Genomic DNA, 19,735 nt, shown 5'->3' on the forward strand with positions numbered 1-19,735 from the left:
TACAGCTGTATGTGATGTATGACAACTTGCACTACAACAGTGTTCCCAATGTTTATGATCATGTCGACAATCCTGTATTAACCGGGATAACTTCGAGTGATGGGCAAATATATGGCCCAATCTGAGATAAGAAATACACTGTACAGTTTCAGAAGGTTTGAAGGAATCAAGACAGAGAAACTGGACATCTCATGCCCAGATTTGGTCTGCAGCCGAAATAAGTCACATACAGGTGTATGTTTTATCTTATCTGCAGTTCATTGCTATTAATTTTCACATATGTTTGGAGAGTGGTACATACACACACAAAAAAAAAAAACCCAACACAGTTTCCTAGCTCTGATATTTCATATTTGAGAGAGGAATTCATTCTACTTCATTTCATCAATAATATTTTTGTACATGTACATTTTGATATTTTGTTGTTTTTTGTGTACCTTTTAATTGCTTTTGAAGCTAACTTAATTTTGTTTCACTTAATTTGATGTATAATGTCACAATTTGGCATTTGGCTGCAATGACGTTATTATCAAAACCATTCAATCAATCAATCAATCAATCAATCAATCAATCAATCAATCAATCAATCAATCAATCAATCAATAATACCAATTAGTTAATGGCTGGATACTAATACACTTGTATGTCTATTAATACTGGCATGATAACATTTGGTCGCCCATGGCAAGAAGGTAGTTGGACATTTGAGATGCCTTCTGTGTCCGCCCTATGCCAGTGGAGGTACACCGTAATTCATTACTGCTTAAGCTGTTACTTTCGCATATATTGTGACAGACATTTTCACGTGATGTTGTTTTTGCAAATTGACACCAAGGCTGTTATAATGCACTATTAACCTAGCGCATGTTGTTGAATTTGCAAATTTTGTGAAAATTAAACTCTTGCAAAAACAACAGCTTAGACAGTACATGTTCACGTTTGCTCCACATGTTTGAAGCAGCTTTAGAGCAAACAGTTCTGTCACAATAAATGAGCAAAATTGCTGGTACATGTAGGTTATCAGTTTCATTTTACAAATGTATATTTGGAAAGTATGTCATTTGTAATCTCAAAGCATTATATTTCACAATAATTTCCTCCTCCTCTACCATATTTTATGGGACATTGAGGAGTTTGCAACCCATGTCTAGTTCATCACGAGCTTTATTTGTCTGTATGGTCTCAAACAAAACCCCCTATTACAAAATTAGTGGCTGTATAAAGTGGTACATTCCTGACATTATTTTGAGATTTTCTTTTGTTTCACCTGCAAATGCAAAGGAAATATGATTTTTATTTTTTCAACAAATATCTGCAATGGGAGATTATTAAATTCTTTTACGTGTAGCATCAAATTTTCAAAACTCTTATTGGCACATGGAATGTATTCAAAAGAAATTCACATTGTCGGACCAGGTCTGAAAAATGGCAGTCGAATGAAACGGGCACAAGGACATACCTTGATAGAGGCACTCATGAGAAACCTCCTCTCGCTGTACTTCTTCATGTGTGCATGAAGCTCTTTATGTTTCTCCAAATTACCCACAAAGCTCTCCTCCTGGAGATTGATCTGCTCGGCCACGCCCCCTGTGAAGTCCACCAGGGCGTCGGCCGTGTTGCCACCGTCGAGGTTCTCATAGCAACCAGAGATCCTGCAACATGCGTATGAGTGGAGAACATTCAGCAATATACAATTAAAATCAATGAAAATACAACAATATCCTCACTATTAAGAGTCAATGGCCCAAATTCACAACGGTGGTACAATTGGGACAATGACCATCAGTATTTTGGGGGCGCCAAGTGTCGCATGGCCCATTTTGTTACAAAATCAGATATTTTGTCGATGAAATGACTGATTTCCTAACTCAAATAAGCCATGCTACACTTGGTGCCCCATAAAAAACTATGATCTTTGTTCATGGTTTAAACCATGTTTTCAATTGTACCACCTTCCTCTCCTGAATTGGGGCCATAGTGTTCGAGGCAACGTAACGCTCTTATCATTCTCACCTGACGATTGAGGATGTAGTCTTCATAGTTATGTGGATCATAATGGCCACTTCAGCATGGGCCTAGAGTACCTTGAAGCAGTGATTCCTTTCATGAGTGTTCAAAAGTATCTCATCAATATGCCCAAAATGTATTAAACCAACCGACAAAAGCAGCCATCTGTTCATGTGACTCAGAGATGCTTTAACATCACCGAAGAAATAGAACGTCCCACAGAAGGATTTCAAGTCTCATCTACAGCTAATCAAAGCACATGCTGGAAGAAAGTCTCGATGTCTGCTCACATTAATCTCTGTCTTTTGCAAATGTACTTTTATGAATATTGGAAGACAAGCACTGCACAAGTTATGTGATACACACCTTGACCCCTTTGATAGAAAAACCTCTTCATACCATAGTTGATTTTATGAGAAGACAACACTCAAACAAAAAGAACAGCATACATGTACGTTTTATTCACATAGACTTTTAAAAACTATTAAAAGGGAATACCTTGAATTTGGCAGCCTTCCATGACATATTAAAAGGATCTTTATCATAACTGCCAGATTAGGTTATGATGTCACTGCCATCAGAGATCTCAAAAATCCCTTATTAAACTTCTTTAAAAAATGACAATCATAAATTGATATCATGTCAACTGAATACAGGGCTGTAATGACCCAGCAATGACGTCATAAAAAGGATCACGTAAAGGATATCAGGAGACCATTACACGGAAAGAAGCGGGATGAGGTGTACTTTAAGAAGTATATTGGGCTCTTACACAAGTGGGGTGAGCATGCAAGGCCTATAGAGGAAAAAACTACATGTACCGTATACAAAATGTAGCTTGCTGCTGGACACATACGTAGCAAAACATTTGTTCCCCTATGAAAACAAACACAGTCATACAAACTGACAGAGGCCGAAACATATCTGAAAAAGAGCTCCCAATACAAACTACACAGCCAGGGTACACCGACATTGTACTGACTTGGAATGAATGAAAAAAAAAAGAAAAAAAAAAGAGAGACTAAATTCATGTGACAAGCAATTTCCTCTATAATGGCTTACTTGGCATATGCTTTTTCCAGCAGCGCACTCCAGAACTCGTTTCCCTCCTCGGAATGTGTGTAGATGAGTTTGTTGTTGTTGCAGGGTAAGCGGTCATCAATGACCACATCCTGCCACTTCCCGAAGCGCCAAAACCGGAAGTGAAAGATGCCGGCATACTTCTCCTTGTTCTCCTCATCCCAGTCTTGATCCTTAGCATTGGGGACAACCTACACGTAACCCACAGGGCATGAAGTTTGAATGAAAAGGTAAACAATGACAACAAATACAACAAAAGTGGGAAGTATAAAGGAAGTGAAGGCTGGAATACAGTACATGAATGTATGTAGACTCTCTTACAATGAATTCCTCCGTACAGGCAGTTTTTTTTTTTTGTAAACAGTGAAAGTTCATTTTAGCTGACCAAATACTGTTAAAAACAGAGTACTGTAAGAGTGGAATTTTTTTTGCATTTTGCGCAACCAGAACCTAGCGCGAAAATAAAAGCACGCGAATATTTTTGCTTGCCATATGTTCCTGTGAGTGATGTCTCGATTCCGCGGAATAAAAAACATGCGAAACTCTTCTGACCCGGCCAAGCGCGAAAAATTAGTCACGCGAAAATATCCACTTCTACAGTATTAGACAATTATTTGGGGATCTGCAATATGTGAAGTGACCAAATAAAAGACAAAGAGTATACAATGTAGATAGTAATTTTTGGAGCTGACGATTCACTTCTTGAAATGAAATTTGGCTATAATCCCATTTATTGTAACTGGAGTGCACTGTAGGGCCTACATACAAGTAACATTGTATGCAAAATACAGCAGCCAAGCACCTGAATACAATTTACGAGGGCAGTGAGAAATTTGATACCAGAAGAATATCGAAATAATATGCCTACATGTACATGTGATAGTGAAGGGTACTAATATATTGTACAGGAAGGAAGGAACTTCATCTCATGAGTTCATTTGTCTTCACAAAATACAGAAATTGAAGGGAGAATGCTTACATTGTACATACAGTACACTGAAAGCAAACAAACTATATACAATAAAAAACATACGAAAGCATGTTTTGAAAAGTGGTTTCTCATAGGTCTCTGTTGTATAAAGATATCTTATATTCTGTGGTACACTTGTTTCTTCTCATGTATCAAGCGCTGCTTGTTTGTTTGTTTGTTTTTGTTTTTTATTGTGTTGAATAACTCAGTCGTGTAATCTCAATACTTCTGTGGTTGGTCATCAAATATTAAACTTTGTATTTCATTTGTATCTTAATACAAAATCTCCATATTCAGTCAGTATCTTCAATTTTGTTCACCCTTGTTAAAAGATTAAATCTGTTTGATAATTCCCTTTACTTCATACTTCAGTTCAATATACAGTAGTCTAGTTTGCATCTGTTCCATAGTATTCTGCTGTACAATTTACATCACATTTTTTAATACTGTTTATTAACGCAGATGCAGCGAATTGTTATACATGTACCATGCCTGTGTAGTCCTTATTAAAAGGACTGTTGTTTTGTGAAAGAAGAATCTAGAAAGAGAGTGAAGGGGGAAGTCACATTATCATGTAAAGTAGGAAGAGTGTAAAGAAAGCAAATAGTGACAGATGAAGAAAGTGGTAAGCGGGAAGTTGAGGTTTCGTTATTAACTATAAAATGGAGACAGGAGGATAGGAGACTTGGGAAATTGTAAGGAAGACTTTAGAGGAGAATCAGATAAAAAGGGTTTGACAGTTGGTGGGACGAAAAAGATGAACCAGAAAGGCACGAACAAGAAAGAACAAAGGAAAAAGAATACTCTGGTATTTCAACTGATCCACTATTTTAAACAAATTACAGCTTTTCACTGTGTCATCAATTATATGCTATTGAATGCAACTCATTGCCAGAGTGTGGTAATGACTGGGTTTATGAAAATGTTCTCATACTGAGCACTGATAGTATGGCAACGTGACTTTTCATGAGCACTGCTCGTTTGCATTATTCCTTGGGGGTCTTTCCACCACCACCCCCCCCCCCCCTTTTGTAATGTTATTTGCATACACAGTGCTGTAATCTAAATGAGAGATTTGACAAATATATTCTATTCATTTATCTTCCTTTTAGGCCCACAGGTCTGCATAACATAACAGAATAGCTTCATGTAAAATTTGGGGTTAAGTAAACAAAATCATCCACTGTATAGTTGTACTGTACAGTATGTGCAAGGATCCATTGAAGATTTCCCCCCCCCCCCCCCCCTCTATCGGAAGGTGTGCAGACACATACATGGTGTACTATCCAATTCATAATGGCAGTGCATCACAGAGAGATGAACATTTTGGTTTGTTTGTTTGTTCATTTTCCATCTGAGAAGATGGCTGGATAGCCTATATTCAGCTATGCTATTCAAAGCTGGTCTTCCATGGGGTCCAGTTGGATGTGAGGCGGGACCACTTCACCGAGTTTAACACTCAGCTCTTTGCGATTAATGAATGAAGCGGGATCTTTTACCTGCATGAGCTGTGACTCTCTCACACACGGGACCTCCATTTCATATCCTATCCGAGGGACAGAGTATTTTGCCTCTTAGTGGAGGGGACGGTATGATCACACACAACATTGCTAGTTAAGTCCACACTCGGGTTCGAACCAGGGTCGCTTGGGTGAAAGGCAGGCGCGCTACCGACTGAGCCTACTCATCGCTGGACTCTCAAAGAAAATACACAGTGCAGCAAACTGCTTTTTGGGCTGCAGTATGTAGCAAATGTAAAATATTGAGGAATGGGAAATCTTTCCTGTTTCCTGGTGTGCAGGTCATTTGATTCCTTGCTTCAAAGGGTTGACAACTTTACTAAACAGCTAACAATAATGCTCTATGAGGCTATAAAACTAAAACTTGTGGGTTTTTTTTAAATAAATGCTTAGTTAAATGCTATGCTATTTTATTATACACCAACTGCAGGGACATTGCAACATTGAAAAGCATTTGATACAGTCACCTCCATACACAATCTGACAGATCTGCTGAAAAAAAAAATGCCAAGGGTGAAAAAGAAAAAAAAAATCTTGCCATATAATTACATGTACACTTGTAATTCAGCTTTTAAGGAGAGGAGGGAATGTAAGGAAAGAATTGTTTTTTTTTAATAAGTTTTGATAATAACTAATGACTAATAACATGCAGATGCAATAGTATACTATCAAAAGGGAGTGTACAGCTGTATGTCCCTTTTACCTATGACCCACATAATCAATATATATGTGACCCTGCACCTCTAAACAAACAAAAAGTCGCCACACATGAATTTTTAGTTAAGACCATATTCTGAAAGAACAGACTTTAAGCTTTAAAATGATGTATAACTCAAATCAAATGGACTCTCCTAACCTATCTAAATATTGGAAAGAAAGCACAAACTCAGGAAAAGTGTGAACTGAGAAAAGAGGCTCTTAAGTACAGTGTCTATTCAAGCGCTTAATCTTTACAAAATCGTGCTGGCTGTGCGATGAATGGGACAAAAAACAGGAAGTAAACCACCAGAGTAACAACAATGAAGGGATTATCAGATTAAACTGAAATTAAGCATGCCTCATTAACACGTTCTGTCCATAATTAATACCAACTTTCAAAGCAGTAGCACTATCCTTTCAAAAGTTATTAGAGTTGAAAGTGAAGAGTGTGGGCAAGGTTTTTCAGAAATGAAAAAGGGATTCTAAAGACACACCTAATCACACTATTCCACCAAAAATGTTCGAGATAGATCTGCTAAAAAAACACACTTTCCTGCCCGTTTTATTGTACCAAATTTTAGCATGATGTAGAAGAAGACCCGCTCTTTCAGAAAATATGAAAAAGTCAAGTTCGGCTAGGTTGACCTATTTCACTTATTTTCAGTCCTCACGCAAAATCAGTGTGTGCGACTTTATGTTCGTTTTGAGGTGCACGGTCACATATCATTGATCAATATTTATATTCATTTGTGTGTGTGTGCGAGTGTGTTTTATTCATTTTTCAATCACACATTACCGATCGCATATTGTGGATATCGTATTCAAGATGAATGCATGTTACTGTGAAGTTATACAAATAAAGATTACTGAAAAACAACAACAAAAAAAGGGTTTATTGTATACAATGTGTCATTTCTTTTAAAACTTTCTTAATGACTACTAAGTGTTTGGCAAAGGAGGGCCAGAGTCCTCGATAAATAAATAAATACGTGAAGTGTGTTTACTCTCAAATATGATTTTTTACAGTATTCTGATAGCGGATGATAGTGGCCCGACTGACCCAACAGTTTTTAGAGCAGAGACGCTCGGCACACGTCTGAGTCACTTCCTTCAACCCTGCCGGCAGGGGATGTTCACCCTTATGAGTGAGGGTGCAGCTTTTATACGTGTATCAAGGCTATTAAAAGTTGCACATTCACAGCAAAACTAATTCTTCAGCCATAGAGACATTATAAACCACTCCAAGTAGCTGAAATTGCACTCCTTGCTACCAAAAGTCTGTAGGCCCTACTGTTCATTGCCAGGAAGCAGTTTCTTTGAGAAAAAAAAAAAAACAAACAACAGCAACAACAAGAACAGAATATATGTGTTGCAGTATTGATACACAGTAGTATGCCCAGGATCCAAAATGTTGATGTACTTCTTTGTCAGTTCAAATCCACTAGGATTTTTTTCTTTTCTCTTTTGATGTAACATTAGAATTTCACACTTTCAAAGCAATGCAATTTGCATTTAAACAAATTATGTGTCATCATATTAAAAAAAAAAGAAGAATGATGATCAATCTTTAAACTTGGTTGCAGCATATTCTCAAGGCTATAAATATGGAAAGTACAAATACTTTTTCAATATCATACATACAATCGTACAAGAAGAACTGCACACTCATTTCTAAATTCATTTTCTTCACTGTGGTCTGCCGAAGAGGTTTATAAATGGCCCTTGGAGATGGTAAGGTGCTTTAGATTTTCGCGACGGGGAGATTCAGAGGAAAAAAAAAAATTCTGAGCATGCGCAAAAACGCGCGTCAAGTCGATCTATTAACAGCTTGTGTCTGCGTTTTTCACCACAAGTTCTGGGCTTTTTTTACGTCGCCTCAATCTATGACACAGAGAGCTACTCGTGCACCCTTCGGGGGCGCCATTTACAATCTTTTATACACTTGTACCTTGCATCCCAGCGTAATCAAAAGCGACTTTTCAGCACGACGCAAGGGGAGAGGAGAACGTCTACCGCAATAGTCGTCTCAAACTTCCACGCCGCAAATTGAAAGCTCTCTATAAATGTAGTCACAAGAAAACTTTATGGTAAAATAGACCTTTGCAATATAAAGCCATACATACACTGTACCTTCTCCCACAACTCTTTCTCCTGAGCAAGATTGGCAGTTGCGGCAACAAACCAGCAGTTTCCCAGTTGACCCTGGGTTACATCTCCACTCTTTGTACCATCCACCACGAGATGAGGGTTGGAACACAATTCCTGCAGGGACGAAAGTTCAATTTGCCAGGATAAGATTCAAGCAAGATGAGATGAGAGTACATGCAAAAGAAGGGGTACACATTTCTGAATACAACAAATAACTAGAGAGGGGCCGTCAAAGGCGGCAGACCCACGCCTACATGTAAGTACAAAGTCGGGGTAAACATAATGTGCATTCGGTCATCTACCAGAATTCGGCCACTTAATTGCCAGTGTGCTTTATCACCAGCCAGTGAGTTCTACCAAAGATCGTACACTGAAGTGTACGATCTTTGGTTCTACAGTCACATCACACGCAAATCACATCATTACACATACGGTATTAACACTCATTCACGTACAGGAAAGTCCTTAAGTCTCCTCCAAAAATCCATCGAAAATCCCAAATTCCACCGTCAAAAGTGCAGAATCGGAACTTTTCCAAGCGCGCGCGAATTAAGTCCAGTTTTAAGAGTATTGTCTACGCGACGGGTCGCGGAAAAAGCGCTAAAAATCGAGAAATACGCCGTTTTCTTGCGGGATATTTTGATTATAGCAAGCCGAGAGTTAGACAGAAAGATCCGTCTGTCCGGAGGACCCCCTCTTTTGTATTTTGCCATTAACGCCGTCCTCCGTAGACAGACGGAAGGTTGTAGTACCCATTGCTGTGTGGATGTTCTTAACCACTGTCTCTATGGAAAATTGGGTGAGGTACCTCACCCTTCTCGATTGCGTCTAATTCACGGCCCTAGGTCGGCAAATTTAAGCTTGAATAGTTAAATCAACTATTCAAGAATAGACTACACTCACCAGATTAATGAATAATCCAATATTTCGGTCGAATTTTCAACGCAAAACACACATCAACCAGCCCGTCGCGTCGTCGCATTCAAACTGCAGAAACATACAGTATGAATCTATTAGCCAATCACATGCGAGGTAGCTTCTACGTGTTTTTTTCACTTAATAAAGTACCTCGCATGTGATTAGTTTACAGATTCAAAATGGCGACCGTCAGCTAGCGAACGGCGATGTTGCAATATGGATAAAATTTCTGCATTATAACCGCGTTACTGTGAGTATTTCGATTGCAAAATGTGAAAAATTAACCCCAAATATTGCTGCATAATGTGTCATGTCATGTCAAACTTGTTTGAATGTAAAAAAGCTGTCTGAAATTTGGTTTATCGTAACGTTTGATCTGTGCGCTACTGCCACACAGGAGCTGGCATCATTGACTTCGGTCTGTATACGGAGGGGATCCGTGAAGCCAGCCGCAGTCTCCGCGGAACATTCCCCGACGGACAGATACAGACCGATCTTTCGGTCAAGCCGCGAGTGTGATGATATCAAAGGTCGTATGAGTGTACGATCTTTGATGGTATCCACAAAAGCAAAAAAGAAAAACAAAATTTACGTAACCCCTAGGCAATTACCCCTATGATTAGTGTCTACGGGAATTATTCAATGCAAGGGTTGAATGCAAATGTCTACTGCACCAGTATTCGGCCACCAACGAGCGCCGCAACGTCCCCGGTGCAATTTTGCACCAACAGTGTAGAGCGCGATGCATTTTCAGCGGCCTTGCACACGCATTGACATTGAGCACGCATATCGTGCAGTGTGACTGCGACCGAGCAAAATGCTCCTCCAACGAAAAAACAGTCAATGTTAATTTGAAAAATCATCAAATATCAAAGGTCGTATGAGTGTACGATCTTTGATGGTATCCACAAAAGCAAAAAAGAAAAACAAAATTTACGTAACCCCTAGGCAATTACCCCTATGATTAGTGTCTACGGGAATTATTCAATGCAAGGGTTGAATGCAAATGTCTACTGCACCAGTATTCGGCCACCAACGAGCGCCGCAACGTCCCCGGTGCAATTTTGCACCAACAGTGTAGAGCGCGATGCATTTTCAGCGGCCTTGCACACGCATTGACATTGAGCACGCATATCGTGCAGTGTGACCGCGACTGAGCAAAATGCTCCTCCAACGAAAAAAACAATCAATGTTAATTTGAAAAATCATCAAAATACGGGCCAGTTTGTGATGACGGAGAACGAACTTTCATAAATCTAGAAGGACATAGTCCCTCAAATAGGCCTAAACGTAAATTTTGGAATTCTTACGAACATTTGAGCAGCGAAGTCGGATCGTTGGGGAGTTTATGTTTTCGTATGGTAGCGGAAAATCGCAAAGTGAGAAACGGGAAATTTTCGGAATGGTCACTATACCATGGGGTCAAAACTTCAAGGTCACACAGAATTTGCAAGGGTCAACCGATTATCACCAAAATCTAATCGATTCTTTCCTGTCATTATCCAAACATTCCCTGAACATTTCGTGCAAATCCGTTTACCCGTTCTCTTGTTATCTTGTACACAAACAAACAAACAAACAAACAAACAAACAAACAAATAAACATACAAACAAACAAACAAACAAACAAACAAACAAACAAACAAACATACGGAACCCTTTACATAACCCCCTGCCGATTTTCATCGGCGTGGGTAATAACAACAAAGTGTGAAATCGACACCTACAATGTAGTGTATGAGTACAGGTCTACAAATGCCAGTCTGTAATCAGAACAAACATTATCATTGCTGAGTAAAATTTCAATGCAAAACAGGAATACTTAACATACAAGTACACCATTTTAAATTCTATCCAATTCCTTCTATAACTTGAGTGCTTTGAAAAGTACCTTAAATGAAAGTGTAAAGATTGCTATTAAATTCACAGACAAAATGTTTACAGAATGTCTCCCACTGCATGTACCCTGTACTGTCATGCATGGAAACTGTATAGTACATAATTCCCCCCTCCCCCCCCCCCCCCCCCCAAAAAAAAAAAAAAAAAAAAAAAAAACACCAAACCTGGGAAACAACTATAAAAAAAATAAATATGCACATTAAAAATGTTTGAAATGATATTTTCTTTTCTAAATGCTTAGTCATACATTTTGCACACTTGTACAATACACTGGATACACTGTCCCAAACACATACACATGTACCAAACACAAATTCACACACATGGCACACATACAAATTGTACATTTGTACACTATACAATGTACATGTCCCTGACATTGTTCCTCCGTCTGTCACTATACCGGTACCAAAATTATTGGGTGGTAGTGACAGTGTTTATACGCGAAAAACTATGTACAACCCCATTATTCAGGCCTGTATTTAAAGGACAAGTCCACCTTCACAGACATGTGGGTTCAGTATTAATGCAGTGCTGTAGTAGAACACATCCATCAATGAGAGTTTGAGGAAAATCGGACAATCCGTTCAAAAGTTATGATTCTCGATCTGCTCACTCAAGGCTGGATGAGAAGACTACTATTAAATTGATGTACAGTTGTAGCTTGTGATGTCCCAAACACATGTGTACAACGATATAAAGAAAAAATAAAGAAAATTCAACATATTTTCACTTTTCTCGCATAACAAAAGAACACTTGACTTCTCTCTTTCAGAAGGCAGGGGGAATAATATTACCCTTAACATTATGTCAGTAACAAGTCAAAGAAATGTGCACTTTATTCAAAAAGTGAAGTTTTGTAAAATTCTCTTTTTATTTTTTTATATCGTTGTACGCATGATATGACATTATACACTGTAGTAGTCTTCTCATCCAGCAGTGACTGTGCAGATACTTTTATATAAAAATTCATAACTTTTGAACGGATTGTCCAATTTTCCCCAAACTTTCACTGATGTGTTCTACTAATATTGTTGCATTCACTCAATCCACATGTACATTGTATCTGAAGGTGGACTTGTCCTTTAAAATAGCCTACAGTGTGTACATACGTATTCCACAATGTACATTTTTGTACATTGTATGTACACTGTACAAAATAGTCATCACTGCTTTAATATGGATAATCAGTTGTTGCCATTATTGGTTTGGCAGAATGCAAAGCCTCTTTTTTTTTTTTTTTCTTCCTTACACAATCAAGCTGCTACTATTAAAGTACACTGTATACATTGTACCTCTGTGCAATGCACTGTGCACACCTTCATTTGTACACCCACTCACACAAAAATGATGCATACAATGTACATGCGCGATATAACACACTCACAGGCACACATAAAGGTATTTTTTTATACAGTACTCTTGGATTATCAAACCCATCTCCTCTTCATCATTTCATGGCATGAAAGTTTGTGGTTCATTGATAATGAATGGCTCCAGGCTCAAGATGGCATGCCCTATGCATGATCAGTTTCTGAAGGACATAATGCACAATCCATTTCCTTGGCTATAGGCATTACGACTTTCAAGGTTTGACATGCAATCAGTTGCAGTAACAAGTTTTTCATTTTGTTTTGTTTTGTTTTTGTTTTTGTTTTTCATGCCAGGAAGGTATACCGTAACAAAAAAAAAAATAAACAAATGAATAAAATCTGTCATAACAATGTATCGTACAGTACACCTACATGTAACCACATGTGAACAAACATGCAAATTTTTATACATTATCTAGATCTGCCCAAACAACAAGTTCACACTGCTCAAATTATACTGAAGGTTTTTCTTTGCAATCATGTAGATTACACACCTTTCCATGCAGTGAATTCAGAGGTATGGGTATACAGTGTAGCCTTTTGACTTTTTTTTTTCCCACACAGTATAGTACTCTATCAAAGAATTTACTGTATGAAAGCTACAGCAGGTTACCTGTACGTAAAGACTAATTTAATATTAAAGGTGACCAACTTTGTTTTATATCCTTCTTGATGTACGTTCGAAGTATTAAAAATGTCTGGCACTTTTACAGGAAAATGAAGCACCCTATGGGAAAAGGGCTACAGTTTTTTTTACACAATGAGGTAATAAGTTTGCTGTATAATATGGGATAAAGGATGAATACAAAATACCCTTGGCATAGTAACAGTCAGTTGCTTGTGAATGAGTGCTTTTTCAGTACTCAACTGTTTGCTGAGCTTGCTGCTCAGACATTCAGCATGCCATCTCATTAATAATTAACGAGACCTGATAGATACAGTCAGTGAGCATGTCAACAATGCATTGATGACAGACTCGAATACAAAGCTCCGCATCTTGTAGGTCGCACACACAGATGGTATTTGATCATACATTGGACGTGTATGCATTTAAAAGCAATCTGCACATTTAGTGGTGATTACAGACACATGTTGTATACATGTGTTGCAGACACATGTTTGAAGAATATATCCACAGCTGGATGTCTTGTCCTGAGGGCCAACAGTGATGATTGCATTCTGCATGAAACCAAGCTTAATAGTACCGTGGTACAATGCGAAAAATTCATCTCCACAAGCATGATACATCCGAAGCATAAATTTGCAAAACAATTTGACTATTCCATTCTTGTCAAGTTGAGATTTTTTTTTTATAAAAGCTGTTTATAAACAGAGAAAAATAGAAAGTATGGGATATATTAGTCATAATACTACAAGAATATTCCTTGTTATGTTTTTACAAGTGAGGTATCATCACTGGAAAGGTTTTACTTCACTCTGATGATCATGTGTACAGTTTGTAGGTGTTATACACGATAACTCCATACACCACAACAGAGTTTCCCGTCTCATGAATGGCCTCCAAATGGATGCAATTTAAGAAGTTTTCAGATACTATGAATTCATATTTCACCCCCTCTTTTCTTTAAATATCAGCGATTGCTTTCTAAAAAAAAAAAAAAAAAGAGCACCGATATATATTAATAATATATAGGGTACACACAGCACCTGTGATACTGCCAAGAATTGTGTAGACACGGCACATTTTCAGAGTACTGTAGATGAGTCAGTAATTTACTATGAAGTGAATCTTTTCTGTTTGAGGTCCACAAGGGAAAACTTTGATAGTGAGCCTGTGGACTTGGACAGACTTTATAATATGTCAGAGAACAATTCTGGATGTTTGCCTACAGTGGAGACATGCTGATCAAAAAAAGGGTTCCTTCTATTACTGGGGATGATCACGAAGAGAAGATGAGAAAATAATGACACAGCCAGCACGGTTGCTGTCGACATCATTTCTCATGGCATGTGATGAATGAAACAGATGTTGGTAAGGTACTTTGTATTTGGTATGTTTTTTTACGGGGGGGGGGGGGGGGGGGGGGGAGGGGGGGAGCGGGTGTTGAGAAAAAAAAGGTCCCCATGAAACACATTCTTTAAATTATAGACAATGGGTAGTGACTTCAAGAAAGATGTAAATATTGAAACATTACAGATACCCCAGTCTCTATCAATATGTACCCCAAAAATTACAATACTGATTTTTACATTGATAACTTCCAATCTGATTAAACTGTCTAAATGCTAGCAATACAATTGTACATCAGGGCCTTTAAGGAATAGAATAACATCTGAGCTATATTTTGCAAAAAACAAAAAACAAAAACAAAAACCAAAAAAAAACCCTGGGCTTTAATTTTACAAAGAAATGTGGATTGTTGTAAAGTATGTTATGGGTCTGATTCTTCCAAGTTTAGCACTTGGATGCTCTTGGAACTGTATTATGTGTGAACACAATGGACAGAACTTGGAGGGAAGGAATTATTGACATGCTCTACAAAACTTGTATTTCTCTTTGACCACTGAAGCAATTCGGATGGGGTTTTCTGCAAGATGTGGGTAATAAGTTTAGTTTCATACCCTGAACTTGTATTTGGATTGATTCACTTTTAAAGTTATCAATGCGGAGAGTTGCACTGTAAGTTTGTATGTTTTTTATTTTTTTTTATTTATTTATTAATTTACTTTTATTTATTTATTTTTTTCCGGGGGGGGGGGGGGGGGGGGGTGGGGGGGGGGGGGATACGTTACATGTGAATGAAGCAGGTGTAGAGTATCCTTCCATGATAACAGTGTTTTTCAATATTCATCCACACAAATGTGAAAGATATTCCATGCAGATACATCTGTAGTGTACATGTGTACATACATCCCTTCACCTTATTTTTTTTAGTTCCTTCTTCATGGCTCATCGAGAGGTACACCATACGTATTTTCCAGATCCGATTGTCAACTTCGCATATAAAATGAGGAAAGGATACAGTGTACCATGGCTATTTTTCATAAGCCTTGCACCGCAAAACAGGATTTCTTACCCCAGGTCGCTTCCACTCGATGCGGCCCGGTGACGTTCGCTTGTGGAAGAGGGACGAGTCAGCAGCAAGGAATTCTGGGTCCTCAAACAAGGTCCCGCTAGACTGGGCAGTCTTTCGCAGCTGATCATAGTTCTGGCCCTTGAAAGCCACAACATTGTTGCCAAAGAGACCCATGATTGAGTGATAACTGTATAATGGACAATGATAAAAACAGACATTTCAAAGAAAAATGACAGAAAACCATTCAATGAAAACAAAAATTAGTTAGTTAAAAAAAAAAATAGATTAACAGTATTAAAAGAAGGTGATAGATAGAATAGCACACTGTATGCACCATTCAGAAGTAGAGCAAGGACAAATCATATCCTGTATAAATCATTATCATTGCACAGAATCTATGAGCATGCTCCTTTCTTCCCAACTACATGTATTTTATAAAGTAAGGGTGTACAACAAATATGGATTGAAGTAAATGTATACAGTGTACATTGTAGACAAGTCAGGATTTCTATGGGTGACATTTAGTACACTGTTCAGGGTTTTAGCGCAGTTGGCCCAAAATGGAAAATTACTTTTCATAAAGTAGTTGTACAAAAAAACTTCCATGTTGTAATCCTACATACCGTAATTTGAAAATTTGAACACAGAGAACAAATTTAAAGGTCGTTTTATATCGCATTTCATATTAAGATCTTTTATCAGCCATCACGCATCAAAATTCCAGACTTCCTCAGAATGATTATGACATTGTATACCTACACACACTTCTGGTAATTTCGTTGGAATGCAACATGCGATAACACAGAGATTTTCAGTGATACAAACCAAAAGGTTTGAGTACAACATGTGGATATGTACATAATAATATGTACATAATGAATTCCACATGTTTTGAATTCCACACAATCACAATATTAGATACAACTTGTATGAAGATCACAAGTAAAAATATCTCAAAGCTTAAAGGGATGGTACAGTATTGGTGGAGATGAGAATTGGGCTTTTAAATCTTTGCGAGATACCAAGAAAACACTTATGATACATGTGATACAGTCAAACCTGCCATAGCGGCCACCTCTCTATAGCGGCCACCTGTCTATAGCGGCCACTGAAAAATCCCCCCGAGAGAAAAGCCATGTTAAAGACCCTGTGTATAGCGGCCACCTGTCTAACGCGGTCAGCGGCCACAAATTTTGTTTCCCGCGGTAGATTTTAACCTGTCTATAGCGGCCAAAAACCCGATGGAGCCGTAGCCGAGCTGATAATTCAGGGTGTTTTTCTGCTTTTTAGCCGTGCCAGTCATTTCTGGGCAACATTCAGTGATCGCCACCGTTGCATTCATCACTTATTCAGTCACAATAATGCACTAATTCATGACTGTGCACATGCTGCATCTAGTGTACTGTGCAACAATTTCATAAACACCGGCATTGTTCTATGCATGATACACACGTGTGCATATGTACACACATAAATGTACATGTATATACAACGATGATACATGTACATGTAGGCAATGCACACAAAGTTGGATTACCTGCCTATAGCGGCCACCTGTCTATAACGGCCACTTTTTCCGTATCCCTTAGGTGGCCGCTATAGACAGGTTTGACTGTATATAGTACAGAGCATACCATTTTACGAGGAATTGAAAGTTTATTTGATGAAAATCAGGTTTAGAATGACTGAAACATCCAAAAACAAAGAAAAACAAAGCAATCGTTATAAAGTGTGGGTCCCACACATTATTGGAATCGCTCTTTCTTGGATGTCTCAGCCATTTCAAAACCAATTTTCATCAAATAAACGTTGAATTCCTCATAGAATTACATGCTCTTTCATATTTTATATTAAAGAGGTTTCTCATTATCTCGCAAAAAAATGTTTAGAAACCTGAATTTAGGTCTCAACGAAAACTGTACGACCCCTTTAATAAGGTACAATCTTTTCTTGCCGGTTTTTACACTTTAATAGTTTTGCAGAAATACATTTAATACCAGGTGTATAAATTTCAACACACACACAAACAAAATCCAAAAACGAAAGTAGAATTTAAATCAAAACAACTTCTAGTTCTTTCAACCTGTTGAGAACAGTTTGATTTTGCCACGACATGCATTTCCCATAGACACCTGCCCGAGTTATACATATTGTACTCAGGACTCATCCTCAACGGGTTAAAACATTGTTAGGGTGACAGAGGATATGATTACATTTTAATAAGCAGTGACTACAGCTCATCAAATTTTGTAACATACAGTGAAGCCTGTCCTCAGCTTGAACATGTAATTATAATGTACAAAGTTCGGTATGTTGTACACTACAATGTACAGTACCTACAATCTAATAGAATTTTGGAAACACTACATGTGTATGTATTGGGACTCCCAAAATAACATCCCCCCCCCCCCTTTCCCCATCAGTGGTTTGGTTTAGTATACACATAATGTCCACATACCAACTTGTACTAGGTTTCATATTGTGTGGTTTACACTGTAAGCATATATTGTACCAGCCACCACTTGAATAAAAGCTGGAGCACCAGCACTTTGACGGGAGTAAAACTTGTCTCCTGACCCCTCCCGGAGCAGTGGCCAACCAATGCTGTATTTTTATTCTCTATCAGTCACATGCAGTCACTAATTCTTTATTACACTCAGTACCCAGTACAACGTTGAATTGTATGACCAATTTTATACATGTTCCAGTGCAAAAGTCTGAAAATCACAGAAATTTGGAGCTCAGAAGCCCGTTGCATAAAAGTTACAATTATGGTAACTTTGCCATCCAATGGTAACTACCATGGCAACAGTACTCAACAGCCAATCAAAATCAAGAATTCCATGGAAGTTACCATTGGATGGCAAAGTTACTATAATTGTAACTTTTATGCAATGGGCCCCAGATGTGTGTGTGTGTGTGTGTGTGACATGTGGGAGTTTGCATACATTGTATACGTGTGTCCCGAGGGGATGAACGCAGCATACCTATTAAAATCTAGGGTATAGTCTTCATTCTCCAGTCCAGACAAAGTTTGATCAGGAGGCGTACAATTGAGTTGTGTACAATGTAGCCTCCCACGTACAGTACCAGTATCTAGAGAATAAACTGGCACACAGACCATCAAAACAAGACTGATTTTGCAGATTCGATAAAAACTAGTTGTATCCCAAACACCCACATCAATTTTAGCACAGACAGTGTGTAATGCTTTTACGTGTAGATGCAGCATACATGTACATGTAGTACTGGCACATTTCATACTGCAACAAAGTGTGACATTTTTGTTACTCTCCAAACAATCATTTACATTGTATGTACTTGAGGTGTGGCACAGTACATTGTACCTGGTACTTCAACACAAAACTGTGTTCATACACAGTTCAAGTATGGAGAGAAACTTACTGAACACACAGATGTACCAACTAATCTAATCAAATGAACAATGAATATTATACTACAGTATTTGTACACGTCCCAAGAGATTTTATTGCATGTACATGTACACTGTATACAAGGTACATCTGTACAAGCAAGAGACAAACATGAAAATTGTAAGTACATACTTGTACATGTGGGCACATAAATTAAATGAAGTATCATAAACCGGTACACTGTACATACATGTACACTCTATAGACCTACTAATGTGTGTGTGTGTGTTCGTCCCTCGTTCTCGAGGATGACCAATGACATCAATTGGCTCGATGGGTTCGGAGGTGGCTGATGAGGCCAATCTGGGCAAGAAAGCCTCTCCCACAGGTAGGGCAGAAGTGGGTAGGGGCTACACTGCTGGGGTTGGCTAGAATGTACACAATAGCTCTAATTACATAAATTTAACAAACATTAATTTTTGAATATAGGAACTATTAATACAGTGTAGTTCGTACACTACAAAAATTGTATGCTTCTGCATGCAACACAGTACAGTTGAACCTCTATTATCCGGCCTCCCCTTATCCGGATCTCTCTATTATACGGACGCAATCTCGCCGTGATTTTCTTTTTTTTAATATTATAATTACGGGAGGAAAGGGGGATTCCCAACTCCATGAGAACTCCTACACAAACACACATGAATTA

At 38.2% G+C, this 19,735-nt stretch overlaps 1 protein-coding gene across 1 annotated transcript in view; it reads right to left on the bottom strand.

Annotated features, from left to right (window-relative positions):
• Positions 1 to 19,321, bottom strand: part of LOC139716950 (calpain-5-like) — a 32,716-nt gene extending 13,395 nt beyond the window's left edge. The window contains exons 1-5 of the mRNA XM_071628478.1: positions 19,298 to 19,321; positions 15,653 to 15,839; positions 8,407 to 8,538; positions 3,070 to 3,278; positions 1,460 to 1,652 (exon numbers count right to left, since the gene is read on the bottom strand). Of these exons, the coding sequence (XP_071484579.1) occupies positions 1,460 to 1,652; positions 3,070 to 3,278; positions 8,407 to 8,538; positions 15,653 to 15,826 (708 nt within the window). The 5' untranslated portion in view covers positions 15,827 to 15,839; positions 19,298 to 19,321. The remainder of the gene's footprint in view (positions 1 to 1,459; positions 1,653 to 3,069; positions 3,279 to 8,406; positions 8,539 to 15,652; positions 15,840 to 19,297) is intronic.
• Positions 19,322 to 19,735: the final 414 nt, after the last annotated feature.

This window comes from Diadema antillarum, unplaced genomic scaffold (genome assembly GCF_040938485.1).
Source record: "Diadema antillarum isolate AM-2024a unplaced genomic scaffold, OU_Dant_1.0 scf00000071, whole genome shotgun sequence".
In the NCBI taxonomy this organism is placed as follows: domain Eukaryota; kingdom Metazoa; phylum Echinodermata; class Echinoidea; order Diadematoida; family Diadematidae; genus Diadema; species Diadema antillarum.